We start from the raw sequence: 18,745 nt of genomic DNA on the forward strand, positions 1-18,745 counted from the left end.
AGACAGAGAATCTTAGGAGTGGTCTTAAATACTTGGCTGCCTAGAGTCCCCATTTTGTAGGAGTGACACGTGTTTCAGGAACAGAACAAAACAAACTATAACCCCATCTTACCCCATTTATTTATTCAGCACACATATAATGACTGCACACTATTTGCATCCGTTAAGTATCAGACATTGTAAAGATCAAAGATCACAAGATCGAATACCTATCTCTGGAGAAACAAAGAGTAAAGATGAAAATACAGTGGGATGCACAAGAAGGACAAACACCTGAGAAGTAAAGAAACCACTGACTGGCAACCAGTGCAACTTAAGGAGGTTACTGGGAGAGCAGTTAGCTCCAAGTGGGGATGCTCGAGTCCACGAAACGAGGGTAGTAAAAATGCCAGTGGGCAGAGGAGAGGTGTAGCACCGTTCATCATGCTGTTCTGGACTTTCAATGAGGGAAGCTCTTCTGCTTATGGATTTTTAGACACACACACAGCTTAGTGCCAGGGCAAACCCAGCTCAGCTCCGCTGACCGCTAATGGACGTGCGCTCACTCGTGCGTGTCAGCCTTCCTGCTGGTGCTTGTGCTGTGAGGAGAAAAGCTCTGGCAGTTGAGCAGGTCAGAGCTGACTATCAGAATAGGGAGATGAAGGACAGGGGGCTGGAAGGGTAAGCAGAGGCCAGGTCATGCAAACTGAAAGGACTTTACAGGATTCTTTGACCAAAAAAAAAAAAAAAAAAAAAAATGCTTCTATCTCAAAGAGTTCGGAATCAAGAGGTCAGAGTTCTAAGCCTGTATTACTCTGGGAGAAGAACATATGCTTTTCCAGAATAATGAATTATCAGCCTCATTTACTCAGTGAGATAGTGAAAAGGAATCACATCTTTCAAAAGCCTATTTAAAATTAACTGGCTTTAAACAAGACAAAAAGTATTATCTCGTGCTGTAGCAGAGATGACAGATTTCTAATACAGATGAATTCAAAATACTTTCAAAGGCTGAAAAAATACTTAGTGTTTTACCAAAACTAGGTTTAAAACTCCCTAAATTAGTCTATAAATTCCATGCAATTCTAATAAACACACCGTTAGGATGGGGTGAGGCAGGGATTCAGAAAGCAAGAAAGATACGATCCTCCAAGTCTATTTGAGATGATACACATCTGAGAATACAGCAGAGAATGCAGAAAAGGCAGATTAATAGTGGGAACGAGGCCCAGCAGTGAGATGATGAAGCTGTCGTTCAGGGGGCTGCTGGCGTAGGAGCAGACAGCACTAAGGAGGAGATAAGACATACACGGGAATTTAACACTGAATAAAAAATCAGTTGGCAAATGACTCTGTTAATCAACAAACGGGTGTGACCGTTCCAATAAAGCTGTATTTATGGATACTGAAATATGAATTTCATGTTTTTAAAAATGTCACATAATATTCATGTCATGAAATTATTATTGTTGGGAGTTCTTTCCATCATTTAAAGAGTTAAAACCAGGGGCCCCTGGGTGGCTCAGTTGGTTAGGTGGCTGACTCGTGATTTTTGGCTCAGGTCACGATCTCAAGGGTCATGGGATTGAGCCCCGTGTGGGGCTCCGAGCTCAGCAGGGGTTCTGCTTGTGATTCTCTCCCTCTGCCCCTACCTCCACTGACACTCTCTCGATAAAATAAATAAACTGTGAAAAAAAAAAAAAGTGATGAGTACAAATTTAGGTGTACTGTAAGTATAAACTGACTGCTGGATTTCCAAGATTTAGTATAAGCAAAGCGTAAATAAAACATCTCATTCATGATGTCTTTATACTAATTACGTATTTAAAAAATTGGGAAATATGTTGCGTTAAACAAAATGCTATTAAAATTAGTATCTTTATTTTTAACACACGGCTGATAGAAAACAAAATTGCCTACATGGCTCACATCATATTTCCACTAGATATTGCTGCCCAAATGGCACAAACAGCCCATGTTAAGTTGGTAAGAAAAAACGTGACAGAAAACTGACATATGATATGGATATACAATTTACAGTTCTTGTACAAATGGAAGGTAAGTAACCAGAGAGATACTTAACCTCACCAGCAAGAAAAAAAAAAAAAAAGTGAAATTAAAATATACAACTTCCACCTATGAGATTGGCAAATATTAAGACTGATGTACTCCCGAACTGACTAGGGTATAAGCACTCTTCTCTATACACTTAAAATAATAACTCAGGTGGGTTCATTTTTGGAGAACAATTTGGCAGATCTTGGAGTGTACTCAACAAAATGACATGTGCAAGTCCTCAAAGATCTGCACTCAGACTGTATAACCTGGCACCATCTCATATAGCAAAGTACTACTTTGCTATATGTCCAAAAGCAAAGAGTCACTAAATAAACCATAACATATTCATGCGATGGAATACTATGCAGCTGTAAAAAGGGGAAAAAATGCTATCATCATTTTTTTCAGTTTATTTTTTCAGTTTATTTATTTTGAAATGAGAGAAGAGTAGGGAAGGTCCATTTTTGACTCCATGTATTTTATAATGGAAATTTTCTGATACTGGCCAGGTGCAAATTTTTATAGGAAAAGAGCATTTTCCCTACTTCACAGTTAATGGTTCACTCATACTTGTATTTTTAGAGAAACAGTCACCAAGGACACCGGTCAAACTGACTCATTTTCTTGGCATTTCTAAAATGTTTAGCTATTAATGAAATTCAAAAGGGAAGAGGAAAGGCTGAGGCTAGTTGGTGTTCCCTGCGAATTCCAGCGAGGACACTGAAGTTGAAGGTAGGAGAGTAAATGGAGCAAATGGAGACCCTGTGTGAGCACTAAGACACGGATTGTAAACCTTTCTCTCGATTTCGTCGTCCAATCGCTTTAGTTCCATTTCACGCTGATCTTGCTGCATCTTGAGAAAGCGCCTTCTTGTAGCATCTTGTAAGTGCATTTCCTTGACTTTCAGCTCTCTTTTCACAGAAGCAAGTCTAAAATACAAAATACATCAAGAGGAACACATAGACACATTGCCCCATAGAGATGTACGTCGAAAAATCACACGTTTCACAACAGTGAAGGACCCGCCACTGACGAGGGCACATCTCCCCTAACCCCCTGGTGAGGCTGTGGCATCACACACGCGGGGCGAAGATGCCCGTGGCTCCCCTCGTGGAAAGGACAAGGGTCCACATGCAACTGGCTCTTCTTTTCGTATTTAAAAGTTCCTAACAGGTCTACTCAGACCATCTCAGTACAATCAATACCCTGTATCTTTATTTAGTACAAGGCTAGTTAATGCTCGATTCAGTACTTGTGTTTTACCCGCAACAGAAATCAGTTTCATAAAATCCCAACCTAGAGTAAAACTCAGTAAACGCTCACAGAAGCGAGTTTCCGACAATTAGGCTTAGTCTCCATGCTCATCCCGTAATGTTAATTAATTTAAATATTTTGCTATATTAACATGTTTTTGAATAAGCACCGAATACTTCTTCTCCTGTCCTCCAAAGTATGAAATGCAAAATGAGATAATCATTTTATGCTTCAATTTTCAAGTCATACAGGTAAGTTTACAACACAATTCTCAAAGTTCTGCTCCCCTAAAGGGGATTTATCCAGCACTGTATTACAAAGCATTTCTGCCTACTGTACAATAATGTTTCCAATAATGTCCTCCAGGGTACATGAGACTTGTCTTACTTCCGAATAATCGGTGCAAAGGTACACTCAGCATAGTTTCAGAACTACCCTGCACCATATGCCGATTCTTGGAAGTGTGGTAGATGCACTAGCTTAAATTTTTTTTTAGCTTAAATTTTTGCTTAATGGAAATGCCACAGCTGGGTGATGCTATGTATATAGAAAAGAAAGAAGGTAAAAATTATTCAACTAACGCACATGTCCCGATTTTCTCAAAGTGGTCACACACACCTCTGTCTTTGCCGTACCATCTCCTCCTCCTCCTGTAAGAGCCGTTCTCTCCTCGTTGCTCCGGCTTTACGAAGCAGTTCCTGTTTTTGGTACCAAGCTTCGTCTTCAACTCTCTGCTGGTCTACCTCAGCTGGCATATCTTCAACCATCTGCCTGCAGTAGGGAAAACTTACTGTTATATCCGGACACCGACAAGGCCCCAGGACGCGTACGTGATTATGAACAGGGAAATTGCTATTTGCCTTTCACTTTCATATTTATCTCATGAAAGTTGTGGAAAGCACTGAAAAGGATGCTATATAAGTCTCCCCAAAAAGTGCAAAGCAAAGAAATTTAAGCAAAGAAAAGTGAGTAATTTAAGTCTAAGAACAACCAAGACACAAAATGTACACCTGATTAATGTCATTGTTTTACTTCTACAAGCAGGAATTACACATCCTTAGATATTCCCAGCCTTCAAACTCTGATTTTACACAAATACTTAGTAATTTACGTGTGCTTTTCATAAAAAAAATTCTGTATGTATTTCTTTTTCTTTTTTTTTTAAGATTTTATTTATTTATTTGACAGACAGAGAGCATAAGTAGGCAGAGAGGTAGGCAGAGAGAGAGAGGAGGAAGCAGGCTCCCCGTGGAACAGAGAGCCCGATGCGGGGCTCAATCCCAGGACTCTGGGATCATGACCCGAGCCTAAGGCAGAGGTTTTAACCCACTGAGCCACCCAGGCGCCCCCGTCTATGTTTCTAGCAGATTTTGCTCCTAGCACACACAGAGCAACTATCCATGATTACCTCTCCCTCAGGTAGTCCAACTCATCGTTCCTTATTCTTTCTCGCTCCTGTGTCTGATAGTCCACGATAAACTTGGGATATTGGTTAAAAACTGGATACTGCCCTTTCGTCAATGCCGCAAAGACATGAAGCATGCCGTTGGGATGAACGTCCGCAGGAGTGGCATCCATGAGACGGTAGACTTCTCTAATGACAACACTTATATCCAGGTTATTCCGATGGTGAAAAAAATACTGTAAGAAAACGCTGTGTTTAAATTGTGAGTTAGCCAACAAAGCAATTACAAGGTAGAATTAAAACAAGGTTAGCTTAAAAAGTGTGAATTAATCTTGTCTTTCTTTCTCTCTCTTCTTTTTTGGCAAATGCACTGGAGCTTTTCTTAAGCCAAGTTTTAAGATGAAGAGTCAATTTCATGTTTTCAAAGTCTAAAGAATTTCAAAACCAAACTTTTGAAATAATACTTTTTAAACTTTAACTCAAACCAAAGGCCTCCTTTGTACCAGAAGAACACTTTAACCAACAATGGAGCACACTCTTCTGCTCAGATTTTTTCCTTGCAAAATCCCAAATAAATAAATTTGAAAATAAATTAGCTTGATTCGTTAAAAATATCTGAAATGTTTCCACATTACCTTGTTCTGCTGGAAGGTCCAAATTCTAAAATATATATAGCTGAGCATCTTGAGAACATTAAGGAGGAATAAAGTTTGACAGGGGTGCCTGGGTGGCTCAGTCTAAGTCTCCGACTCTTGATTTTGGCTCAGGTCATGATCTCGGGGTGGTGAGACTGAGCCCCTCGATGGGCTCCATGCTCAGTGGGGAGTCTGCTTGAGATTCCTTCTGTCCCTCTCCCACTGCCCCTCCCCACCCACTCTCTCTCAAACAAATAAATCTTTAAAAAAAGAAAAACTAGGGGCGCCTGGGTGGTTCAGTGGGTTAAAGCCTCTGCCTTCGGCTCAGGTCATGATCTCAGGGTCCTGGGATCGAGCCCCGCATCGGGCTCTCTGCTCGGCAGGGAGCCTGCTTCCTCCTCTCTCTCTGCCTGCCTCTCTGCCTGCTTGTGATCTCTCAATCTCTCTCGAAAAAATAAAAAAAATCTTAAAAAACAAAACTAAAAACCTTGAAAAAAAAGTTTGTAAAAAAAGAAAAACTAAAAACCTTGAAAAAAACAAACAAACCAGAGTTTGACAGGAACCACAAAAGTAACAACAAACCCAATTCATCCTATCCACCAAAAGAACATCTCTCCTTATTTTTTTTTGAAGAGTGTATTTATTTATTTGAGAGACAGAGATGGAACGTGCCCGAGCCGGGTGAGTGGCGAGTGACAAGTAGGACCCCCCCTGACTGAGTGCAGAGCCCGACTTGGGTGGGGCTCCATCCCAGGACCCTGAGATCCTGACCTAAACCAACTGAGTCAGACACTTAACCAACTGACCCTGTCCTTTTAAAAACCTCCTTTAGCGCTTTTTTTCAAGTAACCTTCCTGCCACATCTCAGAATTCTCAGAGTAACCATTTCTTGTGGGTTAACAGGCAGCCAGACTGTCACAGACCGGATGCGTCACAGATAAAACCACCCGCAGAATTAATGATGACTCAGCAGGTAAACATCCTAAAACAGGCAACAAGCACTGAACTCCAATATTACCTCGTTTCTCTCCTGAATCTATGACTTTAAGACAAATAGTGTGTGGGATGGCCCGCTGGATTACTGACCAACGACGTCAGAGGGGGGATGTGGTACACCTTGCTCTCCACTGCATTTCTCCCACCTGGCACCAGTACCGGGCATGTAACAGGTACTCAAAAAATGCACTGATTCTTCAGTGGAAATAAATGAAAACTTGAGACCTGCTACTTAAGAACAAGGATATTTACCTCAAAATCATCTTTAAGACTGCAGTTGAGCAAAGGCGCTCTAGAACATATGTTGTAGGCCACGACAGTCATCAGGAGGAATGAAGGATGGTTGGAAAAGACATTATCAAATAATTTTAGCCACTCTTCTCTGGTTAGTACTTCTGAAAAAACGGTTTCAAGAAGAGGCCATGCATACAGCTAAAATAAAAAAGGAAAAACTTATTAGTTTTCTATGGAAAAGTCATAAGTCCTTGCTAATACTCTCTTACATTTGATGTAGCTGTTAAAATCCTTATATTCAAAATGATTATGAAAAGAACTACCTTAAGAGGGACGCTTCTTTATAGACTTTTGGGAAAGCAGTTTAATGAAGAAGAAAATGAAATGCTATTAAAAATACAAGAGGTAGTATGTTCTTTTATTATATTCTTTCAAGAAAATTGTCTTATTTATACCCGAGCCAGTGTTAGTTTCCAAAACAAGTCATGTTATCCTAAAAACCTCGTACTTCTTACCTGGGAAGTTACGTCATGAGCTATGTAGTGCTGCAGCAGTTCTCTGTCGTGGAATGCCAGAACATTCTCTATCACACTGAGAATATTGATGGGAGGATTTGGGAAATATTCAAACCAGTGTTGACACCAATTGACTATGAAGAAAAAAAAGGGGATTTATCTTTACCATTCTGTATTATCCAAGGACTACACAATTCTTACATGTACTCACTCTAGGTCCTCAATATGTCCATTAATAAAGAAATCATAACAACTCTTTGAGTTCTAGAACTTTTGATTTTAAACTTCCATCCTGTTAACATTGTATTTCAGGCTTATAGAATTGGCCAATTTCCTCAACTGAGCACAATCAATGAGCGTGTCCATTAAAACAAACAGAACTTTCCAGAGTTTTCCTGATCTTCCCCGGAGGGCACTCTGCTTCCTTCTCCTGGTTAACAAAATGACCCTCCTACAAAAGATTCCTTCTTAAGTCTTCATTAATTGTGATGAATGTTAAGTGATAACCTCCTGAAATCTACTCAAATTCATACCTAATCAAAACTAGAAAAGTTTACAAGAAATGTTCAAAATTACTTTTTTTTTTGAGACAGAGAGTGTGTGGGGGGGGGGGTTGGAGGGTGGGAGAGGGAGAGAGAGAATCTTAAGCAGACTCCATGCCCAATGTGGAGCCCGACGTAGGGCTCTATATCATGACCCTGAGATCATGACCTGGGCTGAAACCAAGAGTGGGATGCTTAACTGGTAGCTCACTACCCAGATACCCCCAAAATTATATCTTACACATCAACACAAACACATAAAAACAAACGGGCATGTATCATATCCCCCCATCCATTAAATGTTAGAATAAACATGTTCCTATTACTAGGACAAGAGTGACTGCTCTACGGCCATAACAAGTAACCACCAGAATTGGTTTTAAATCTAAGCCATTGACAAACAACTTAGTCAGTAAACCTAACTTTGAAAACCCAACCAGTGACTGAGGGATTCTCTGCAAGTCAGTCAGTGGAAAGCGGAATCCTTTCTGCTCATGATGTTTCTAAAGCTCGCATTAACTCACTGAGTAGCCACTAGCACCCCCAAAACATTCCTCAAAAACCCTGGTGAGATCAGTTAGTTTCATTCAATGAACTATGTTTAATCACCACAGCCCTCCTTAATAATTCAAATCAGATTTTTATTTTTTTTTAAAGATTTTTTTTTTATTTGACAGACACAGATCACAAGTAGGCAGAGAGGCAGGCAGAGAGAGACAGAAGGAAGCAGGCTTCCTGCTGAGCAGAGAGCCCGATATGGGGCTCCATCCCAGGACCCTGGGATCATGACCCGAGCTGAAGGCAGAGGCTTTAAGCCACTGAGCCACCCAGGCGCCCCTGGATTTTTATTCTAAACACTGAATTGTGGTTCTGTCCTTTGACAATATGATCTCCTTTCTCATATTAGCAAAAGAAGACTTAGATCGGCAGAATTTTGGATTATATCTGGTTATAAAAGGGCCTACAAGTTCTAGAAGTCAATTCTTTATTAGTAAGTAAATGTGAGTTAATAATTAAGGCATAAGTAAACCCTTACAAAAACTAAGCTTTAAAAGAAATTATTTCAGCTTCTTTAACTGCTGTTCTTAAGTTAACTTTAGAAGAAAAATCCAGTTCAGCAACATGTGCTATGGGTCTACCGTGTCTCAGATACTGCTAGCCCTAGGAATTTTAAAACACCACACACACACACACACGAAGCCCAGATTTTTACAACTAATCTTCATTAAGAGAACACTGTTCTCAATTAGGCATGAGGGAAACCCCGCTTTATACGTAAGCGTTTGCCTTCTATTCTGCGTAGTGTCACCGCAGGAGTGTGTATAGAAGACCCAGACACAGGACTGAAGGAGAACAGGATAAAGACAAGTAACCCAGGCGGGGGCGGGGGTGTTCCTTGATTAAACTGGAAGAACCCCCTCTTGGTCATACAAGAGACTGTAAAGAGCACTTCAAGATGACTTTTATAAACATATTCCAAATTATACATCAAACGGACTATATTCCTTCAGACTTTCTCCCAGGTCCCAACTAGACCGTGAACCTAAAAAGCTGAACAGTGGTTTATTGCGAGCAGTGCTAACATTCAGTCGGAGGTCAGGTAGTGCTCCTTGAATAAAACCGGTTTCAGACCCTTGATGAAAATTCCCAGCTACTCATGCTGACCATGACAGATCTCCTAGATTTAAATCAGGCCTAGAAGAAAAAATCAATTCCTTGGCACAGAACCATACGCCAGCGATATAACAAGATTTTACTGGAAATAAAATATAGTTTTGCATGCTTACCTAGTTATGAACAGCTTTTCTTATGGTAAGATATCATTTGCCATTTTAACCATTTTTGAGCCTGCAAATCAGTGCCATAACTGAATGCACAACGTTGTGCAACCATCACTATGTGCAAAATCTTTTCCCAAAGAGAAACCCTGTACCCATTTAGTACTAATCTCCCATTCCTACCTCCCCCAAGCCCTGGTAACCTCTAATCTATTTTCTGTGTCCATAAAATTGCCTATTTGAGATATTTTATATAAATTTGTTCTTTTGCGCGAGCTTTCAGGGTCCATTCCCTTATACGTCTGAACCACATTCCACTGTATACACAGTTTACCCATTCATCTGTTAACAGTGATGATACTTGGGCTGTTTCCACCTTCCAGCTGTTGGGGATAACGCCACCACCGACATTCACATACAAGTATCTGTTTGAGTCTCTGTTTTTAGTTCTTTTGGGTATATCCCTAAGAATGCAATTGCTGGATTCTATGGTAATTTTATGTTTAACTTTTTGAGAAATTGCCAATTTTCCACAGTGACCACCATTTTATGTTTCCAGCAATACATGAAGGTTAGAATTTTCCCACATTCTTATCAACACTTGTTTTTTTCCCCATTTTTAAATTACAGCCATCCCAGAGGTACCATCCCAAAGTGGTACCTCAGTGTGGTTTTGATTTGCGTTTCCTAATGACTAATGATCTGGAGCATCTTTTCATGTACATTAGCCATTTGTGTATCTTCTATGGAGAAAAGTTTAATCAAAGCCTTTGCCCATATACAAATGAGATTATTTGTCCTTTTGTTGTTGAGTTGCTTCTTTTCCTTTTAAAACTCCGAGTGTTGTTGCCAGAGTAAACTCGGAAAACCTTTTTGAGGAATCAATTAGAATATTTATATTTTTTGACCTAATAATACCAATTCTAAGAACTGACCAAGAGACAATATTATACATATTTATATGTGAAGACAGTTATAACATTGTTTCTTCAGGTAAAAGTTAGAAATAACCTAAATGTCCAACAACCAATTAAACTAGAACCTCTACATTATAGAATATTAGAGTCATGAAGGGGGAAAAGATTACAGTCAATAAGATATTTATAAAGTTTATAAAAAGAGAAATGTATCTAACATATTAAATAAAAGTAGTATAATCACAAAAATTTAAAAACTGCTTAAAAAGTACAGAAAAATTATTTAAAAAACTAATGGTCTAGCAGGGGGACTAAATGATGATACACCTAAATGATGAAATATTATATTACGTGGGGAATAAATTATGTTTTTCAAAAATATTTAATGATTTGGGGAAATGCTTTTATAAGAAATTCATCAATACATTCTCAAAGATTATCAATGAGGAGGAGAAACATGGGTGAATTTTCTTTTCTTTTGTATGTTCTCCTATATTTTCTCCAATCAGTAAAAATTTTTTTTTTTTTTAATTTATTTATTTGACAGAGAGAGATCACAGGCAGAGAGAGGAGGAAGCAGGTTCTCCGCCGAGCAGAGAGCCCGATGCGGGGCTCGATCCCAGGACCCTGAGACCATGACCTGAGCCGAAGGCAGCGGCTTAACCCACTGAGCCACCCAGGCGCCCCCCAATCAGTAAAAATTTATCAAAGCAAATGCAATGCAATTAAATGAACAAAAAAAGGGAGAAATATAGTATTCACAGTATGTATGCTTGAATCTTTTTATTTCTACTTCTCAAAATTTTACTGTAATTACAGTTAAGTGCTTATCTCCTTTGTACAAGAAAACCTTTTAAGGCAATTTAAAATACATATAAAATTGGTTATTTTTGTTAAATAAATCTATAACTGGATTCCGTTTATTGACTGTTTAACTGACCCGATTATACCAATATGAAAAAAGGACTCACTTTTCAGGGTAGATGGCAAGCAGTAAACACAATGGTTGAGAGCACAGGCTATACAGTCTGTCTGGGTTCAACTCCTTGTTCTGTCACCAACCTACCCTTGGGAACTTAAGCTCTGTGTGCCTCAGTTTCCTCAGTTATAAAAAACGAAATAACAATGCCCACCTCATAGGACTATTAAGATTTAGATAAGTTAATAAAGACAAACATGGAGAATAGTATCTGGTACACAGAAAGTTCTCAAGAAATGTTTACTCTGGCTGCTGAGAATAAGGACGGCAGTTAGCACCCGCTACAACAGGCACTGTGTGCTAAATCCTGCCTTACTTACTACAGTCCTATTAATAATAAACTGATTTTCAGTAAGTGAAGAAGCATCTGCTTCCTTACTTTTTTTTTCCCCTAAAGATTTTATTTATTTGTGAGAAAGAACATGTGTGCACGCACAAATGGAGATGGGAGCCGGACAAAGGCAGGATCCCAGGACCCTGAGATCATGATCTGAGCGAGATTCTTTTTTTTTTTTCTTTTTTTTTACAGATTCTTATTTATTTGACAGACAGATCACAAGTAGGCAGAAAGGCAGGCAGAGAGAGAGAGAGGAGGAGGAGGCAGGCTCCCCGCTGAGCAGAGAGCCCCATGTGAGGCTCGATCCCAGGACCCTGAGATCACGACCCGAGCCAAAGGCAGAGGCTTTAATCACTGAGCCACCCAGGCGCCCCCTGAGCGAGATTCTTAATGGACCCAGGGCCACCCAGGTGCCCCTGCTTCCTTTCTACTAACAAAATCTAAGCTGTAACAGTATCTTCTAAAATGCAACTATCCAAATTTTCTTGTAAATGAAAAGGTTTATGTATAAATGTCCGAACTCTCCATTTCATGCTGATTATTTAACACGGGAATTAATAAATGTTGCAAAGCTGCAAAGACATCAGAGAATTATACAGGAAATCCACTCTTGGTTTCATTATTTAATACTTATCTACTTACTTATAAGAGTAGCAACAACTTCAAAACAAATGAGCTGATTGTTCTGGAATAATTTTACAAATGGAAATGCCAAGAGCGGAAGATACGGCGTGTCGCTGAAGATGGCAGACCAGTGAGCTAATGCAGATAGGGTTCTGTGAGTCAGGTAAGGAAATAAAGACCAGAGAACAGTTTATTATGAAAATTTGACTAAACAATACATTTAACTGATAAAAAATTTGCTACAGAAGGTATATTTGATGAAAATTCTCCCTCCTACCTTTATCACTTAGCTTACTTCTCCAGAACCACTGTTAAAAGTATAGATCCTTTTTTAAAAAATCACAAAGGTTTGTATAAACACTGTGTTGCACCTTGTGTTTTTCACTTAATAGCATCTTGGAAAAAGTTCATTATTAGTAGACGCAGAGCTCTGATACGCAAGACAGTTTTGTACAGAGACACCTTAATTTCTTTAACTTGGCCTTACTGGGCATTTAAGTAGTTTCTAACCCTTTATAAATAATGCCATGCTTAATGTTTTATTTATATCTTTCTTCATGCAGGAATATAGATTTGGATAAATTCCTAGATGTGAAATTGCTGAGTCAAAAAACATATGCATTAATTTCAATAGCCAGTGCCAAATTATTCTCTGCAAAAAAGTGTCTACTCACATTCTCAGTAGCAGAGTAAAGGGATGCCCATTTTCTCACTCTGGCCAATGTGCTTTATTATCCTTCTTTTTAAATCTTTGGTCTAGGTGAGAAATGGCATTTCGATGTGGTTTTATTTTTATTTTTTCTAAAGATTTTATTTATTTATTTGACAGACAGAGATCACAAGTAGGCAGAGAGGCAGGCAGAGAGAGAAGAGAAAGCAGGCTCCCCGCCGAACAGAGAGCCCGATTCGGGGCTCAATCCCAGAACCCTGGGATCATGACCTGAGCCAAAGGCAGAGGCTTTAACCCACTGAGCCACCCAGGCACCCCTCAATGTGGTTTTAAATGTATATATATATATTTTTTTTCACTGTAATTTTAATTGGCATTTATTATAAGGGAGGTACAGCATCTTTTCATGCTTAAGAACCATATCTCCAGCTATGAACTACACATTCAATCCTTTTTCCATTTTTTATTGGTTGGCTCTTTCTACACTCATTTACATGAATAGTTCATATAGAAACCAGCCTTTTATTTGTCCTACATTTTGTATATACTTTCTCAGTTTACATGCATTTTTGGGGAATGTTCTTATATGTAGAGATTTGTGTTCATATCAATCTCTTCTGGATATGTCAAGCTTAAAAAGACCTGCCTTACTCTAAGACTATAATTCTATATTTACTCCTGATACTTTTAAGGTTTCTCTCTTTTTTTTTAAACTTTTTGTTTTGAGATAGTTTTAGGTTTACAAAAAGTTGCAAAATCAGTAGAGAGTTCCTGTATATCCTTTAGTCAAATTACTCTAATGTTAACATCTTGCATAAATACAGTACAATTATCAACACTAAGAAATTAACTGGTATTGTGCTATTAACTGTACCAGACTTCATTCAGATTTTATCATTTTTCCCACTTTGCTAGGTGTTATTTTATCGTTCTGCCAACCTAGGGTGCCACACTGCATTTCTTTGCTATGTCCCCATAGGTTCTTCCCATGTGGAAGCTCCCAGTCTTTCGGACACTGACATTTTTGAGGAATGCTACACAGTTATTTTATAGACTGTCCCTCAATGTCTTCTCACGATTTAGAGGGAGGTTCTAAATTTCTGGCAAGAACACCAGGGAAGTGCTGTGTAACTTACTGATGTACATCATTACTGGGGATTTCAAATCTGACTACTTGGTTATGGCGGCACTGGCCGAGTTTCTCTGCTATAAAATGACTCTCTTCCCATTTGTAATTAATAAACATCTAGAGGAAGGTACACACGTTGCTGCACTATACCGAACACACCTCTGTAACACTCTGAGCAGTTTCCTGCTTCTGATGGGGTACTTCTTGTGAAGGTTGAGAAATGCCACATGCACACCCTTGTCTTCCAGGCTGCTGAACGCAGTGTGGTTTTCAGGCAGCTGGAGCAGAGAACGCCAAATGAACATTCTGAAATAAAAACATCATTTTAACCAAGAACAATCTGGGGGGTAACACTGATTTAACATGGAAGAAAGTAAATGGTACCTGTATTTCGTGGGATATTCACCATAGCCTTTTAATAAGATCTGTAAACGCTTTTTGTTTAATCCATCTGACAACTCATTCTTTAAAAAAAAAAAAAAAAAAAAAGTCAGTAAGTGATATAATTCCAAAACTGAAAAGGTGAAATCTAGCCCACAGTGGCTTTCTAGCTTTCCTTATTTATTTATTTATTTATTTAAAGATATTATTATTTATTTATTTGAGCGAGAGAGAGAGAGAGAGAGAGCAAGCAGGGGGAGGAGCAGAGACAGAGGGGAGAAGAATCTCAAGGAGACGCTACGCCGAGCATGGAGCCCGACACGGGGCTCGATCTCACGACCCTGAGATCATGACCTGAACTGAAACAAAGAGTCAGACACTCAACTAACTGAGCTACCCAGGCACCTGGTTGGCTTTCCAACTTTATAACACAACACACAGTTAAAAAAATATTTTTAGGGATGCCTGGGTGGCTCAGTGGGTTAAAGCCTCTGCCTTCAGCTCAGGTCATGATCCCAGGGTCCTGGGATCAAGCCCTGCATCGGGGGGGGGGGGGGGGGGGTTGTCTCTGCTCAGCAGGGACCCTGCTTCTCTTCCTCTCTCTGCCTGCCTCTCTGCCTGCTTGTGATCTCTGTCAAATAAAATAAATCTTTAAAAAATATTTTTACATTATGGGACTCTCTCTCTCTCTCTCTCTCCAGTATGCATATACATAGCAGATAAAGTTCCTGACACATTACTGTAGATCTGGGTTTGACTGACATTTCCTGTAAAGCATCAGAGAGTGAATGTTTTAGGCTTTGTGGGCCAAGAGGCAAAATCAAGGATATTATGTAGATATTTAAAATGTAAACATTTCCCGAGAAGCCAGATGTGGCTGACGGGCTGTCAGCTGCTAACCCCTACAGCAACGGCAATGCATCCCAATACTTTCTTCCTTCTCTCTCTCCCCACCCTTTCACTTTTTCCCCCCTTCTTACTTCTAAGTCAATTTTAAGTCAATTCTAATCTTTTTTTAAATTTCATTTATTTATTTTTTAAATTTTATTTATTTGACAGACAGAGATCACAAGTAGGCAGAGCAGCAGGTAGAGGGAGGAGGGGGGCAGGCTCCCCACTGAGCAAGAAGCCCGTTGTGGGGCTCGATCCCAGGACCCTGGGATCATGACCTGTGTGGAAGGCAGTCGCTGAACCAAGTGACCCACCCACGTGCCCCAAGTCAATTCCAATTTTAATGGAAAAATTACTTTAAAGATTTGGAGATGATAAAGCCTTTTTTGGAGATGACCTCATCTGATGCTAACAACTCAATGAAACAGATGGGATGTTGTTCTTATTTCGAGAAAATGGGTGGGTCAGAGCTCAGTGACACCAACCTATTCAGTATATCTTGGCTAAGACTCAAAGCCAGATTTTTCTGACTTAGTGCAATGCCCTTTTTACCATTAAAAAAAAAAAAAAAAAGGCAATCCAATGTAAGAGGGAGCGAAGGGACAACCGAGATGATGGTGAAGGAAGATTCCTGCTTGAGAGCCTTGCACCAGAGCCGGAAGACCAGGCTGGAGCAATAGAATCAAGGAAAGAGACCCATTCACTCTTGTCATCAGCAAGACACCTACTGCCACCCGATCGCTTTGTAAATGGAGATAAAATACCCAGGTGAGTCTGGCTTGAGTTTTATCTGTTCTTATCTTGACCACGTAAGGATAGAGTTCCTACTTCCCCTTCCACAACCTGATGCCAAGATTAGGGGAAGAGACGCAGTTCAGCCTGTACAAGGGTTCTACTTAGACCTCCTCCTTACAGCTGGCCGTGGACTGTGTAGGAACAGCCCACTCCCTGACCCATTTCTGTAGGATCTCCAAATTTGACTCATTCAAGAGCACCGCCAGCTACCTTGACGGTGGTGGTGCCTCTTTTATTTCCCAGAAGTCAACTGTGATCATCCCCCAGTTATCCTAGAAAAGGCTCCTGATTAAATTCTCAGCAAAGTTGAGGTCAGGCCATGTCCCAGAGGTATCATTCAGCTTACTTTCTCATTAGAACATTCAATGAACAGGAACAATATTGTCCCATCTTTACACAGCAAGATTTGTGCCTGCTACTTAGCTTTCTAAAAGTAACCAATATTTTTGGAGGGGAGCTTGGTGGGGGGATGGTGTAACTGGGTGATGGCCACTAAGGAGGGCACGTGTTGTAATGAGCACTGGATGTTATATGCAACTGATGAAACACTAAATTCTATCCCTGAAACTAATAATACACTATATATTAATTAAACTGAATTTTTAAAAAAGCTAACCAATATTTAGTTAAGGATTATAGAGGGAATAAAACTATAAAGAAAATCGAGGACATAATTTACACAAAAATGAGGACAATAGTTACATCTCTAGGATAGGGAAAGAAATGTGGCTACAGGAGCTACAAGGCTACTGGTAATACTCTGTTTCTTAATGTGGATACAGGTATGTCTAGAAAAGTGTTAACATGGCAGGTCTGTGAATGCTATGCCTTAGAAAGGCATACTTGCAAGGTTGTCTGGGGTCTAGAATCCTGGGTTTTGGGAAAGTTCCCACTATCCGCAGAACCTCTAAGAGTGGCTCACTGTGTGTAAATTGTTCGTACACTGATTTAGGCTGAACACCTGATTTCCTTGTAGAGGCCTGGATTTTGCAATGTACTGAACAGAGGATGCCTACATAACCAGCCTCCACTGAAAACTCTGGCCCCTGGGTTTCTAATGAATTTCCCTGGTAGATAACACTTTTTTCCTCTTTCTTTTTATATGGGTTTCACAGTTTTACAACGCTCCGAGGGAAAAAGAGATCATTAAAATTAATGTGACAAACTTTAAGTGTTGGTGAGAATTTGGAGCAACTAGAGCTCTCTAATACCTCTTGGTGGGAATATAAATTGTCTCAATCACCTTCTTGGGGAAACTGACAGCTTACTACAGCAGAACAGAAGCATTGCCAGCAAGCCGGTAATTCCATTCCTAGGTTTATATTCAGCATAAAGTGTCCTATGTTCACCAACAGAGAAGCCACAATGTGCACAGCAGCTCTACTTCTAACAGCAAAAAAAAGAAAAAGAAAAAGAAAAAGAAAACCATCCAAATGCCTACTGACCACAGAATGGATAACATCTGGTTTATTCACATGATGGAATTTTATACAGCTACGAGTGAATGATTTACAACTACATGGATTTCTCAAACATAAATTAAACATAATGTTGCATGAAAGAAGCCACATGCAAAAGAGTACAAACTGAATAATCCAATTATATTATATAAGAACAAAAAAAGGCAGAACTAAGGTATGTATTATAAGTCAAGAGAGTAGTCATCCTTGGGGGAGAGGGGGGAAGTGTCTGGAAGGGACCAGGAGAGGCCCTTCTGGGGTGCTGGTAATGGCCTATTTTTGGTCTGGGTGTCAATCACACAGGTGTGTCCAGTCTGTAAAAATTCACTGAGCTGTATGTTTAGGTGTACTTTTCTGTTTGTGACTGATTTAATGTCAATAAAAAGTTTTAAAAGTCCTTGAAAATGTTAGCAACCTCTTTACTGATATTTATATTTACTTTCAACTCCAAAGTAAAATATGCTTTTTGCAGAAAATTAGGAAAATAAAAAAATATATATATGAAAGAAGAAAATAAAACTGACTGAAAGCCCTTCCCTTAAAGCTAATCCTATTAGCATCTTGGTTTTTCTTCGAAAATAATACACAGGTACTCCTGTTCCTTTTAAATCAAACTGATATCCAAGTACATAGTTCTTGTAACTTGCTTTCTATATTTAACATACTGTAATTATTTCCCTTTCCTCTTACATATTCTTAGGTTTCTAGTGTCTAGCTCTATCATAACTTATATGCCATTGATCATTTTGGTTGTTTCTAAGTTTTTCTTGAATAAATCTCACACACACACACACACACACACACACACACACACACGGTAACAGATCATCCTAAGGAGAAAGGCAAAGTGGTATATTCTTTCTTAGAACCATTTGTCTTCTACCATCAAAATTTTTGTCCATACTGTGACTTAAAAATTCTCCTTCTCCAGATACATTTGTCCAAATGTTTGAAGATCACTGTATAAGACTATGCACCGCATCACGGACTATATTAACAGGAGACTCACGACACCATCCAAATGCCAGCTAAGCAGAGTAAATTAAGACCAAGGTAGAGCCACAAGGGCAATGCGAGTATTTTTTAAATGTTGTAGCACCACAGGCATAAATGCAAACAGACAGTCAACACATTAAGTGATGAAAGTCACAGAACAGTGCTATAGT

The 18,745-nt window shown here is 39.4% G+C and overlaps 1 protein-coding gene across 8 annotated transcripts in view; it reads right to left on the bottom strand.

Annotated features, from left to right (window-relative positions):
* The window catches only part of TBC1D31 (TBC1 domain family member 31), a 69,638-nt gene that overhangs the window by 18,112 nt on the left and 32,781 nt on the right, over nucleotides 1–18,745 (bottom strand). For 7 of the 8 annotated variants that reach the window (XM_047724059.1, XM_047724058.1, XM_047724056.1 and 4 more), the window contains 8 exons: nucleotides 14,437–14,516; nucleotides 14,212–14,358; nucleotides 12,272–12,405; nucleotides 7,077–7,210; nucleotides 6,580–6,759; nucleotides 4,700–4,932; nucleotides 3,910–4,062; nucleotides 2,831–2,966 (listed from right to left, as the gene is read on the bottom strand). In XM_047724059.1, coding sequence (XP_047580015.1) covers nucleotides 2,831–2,966; nucleotides 3,910–4,062; nucleotides 4,700–4,932; nucleotides 6,580–6,759; nucleotides 7,077–7,210; nucleotides 12,272–12,405; nucleotides 14,212–14,358; nucleotides 14,437–14,516 — 1,197 coding nt within the window. Of the gene's footprint in view, nucleotides 1–2,830; nucleotides 2,967–3,909; nucleotides 4,063–4,699; nucleotides 4,933–6,579; nucleotides 6,760–7,076; nucleotides 7,211–12,271; nucleotides 12,406–14,211; nucleotides 14,359–14,436; nucleotides 14,517–18,745 lie in introns of those variants that run through there. The other variant, XM_047724063.1, reaches the window with a different exon arrangement.

The sequence above is a fragment of the Lutra lutra genome, chromosome 4, assembly GCF_902655055.1.
Source record: "Lutra lutra chromosome 4, mLutLut1.2, whole genome shotgun sequence".
Taxonomy (NCBI): domain Eukaryota; kingdom Metazoa; phylum Chordata; class Mammalia; order Carnivora; family Mustelidae; genus Lutra; species Lutra lutra.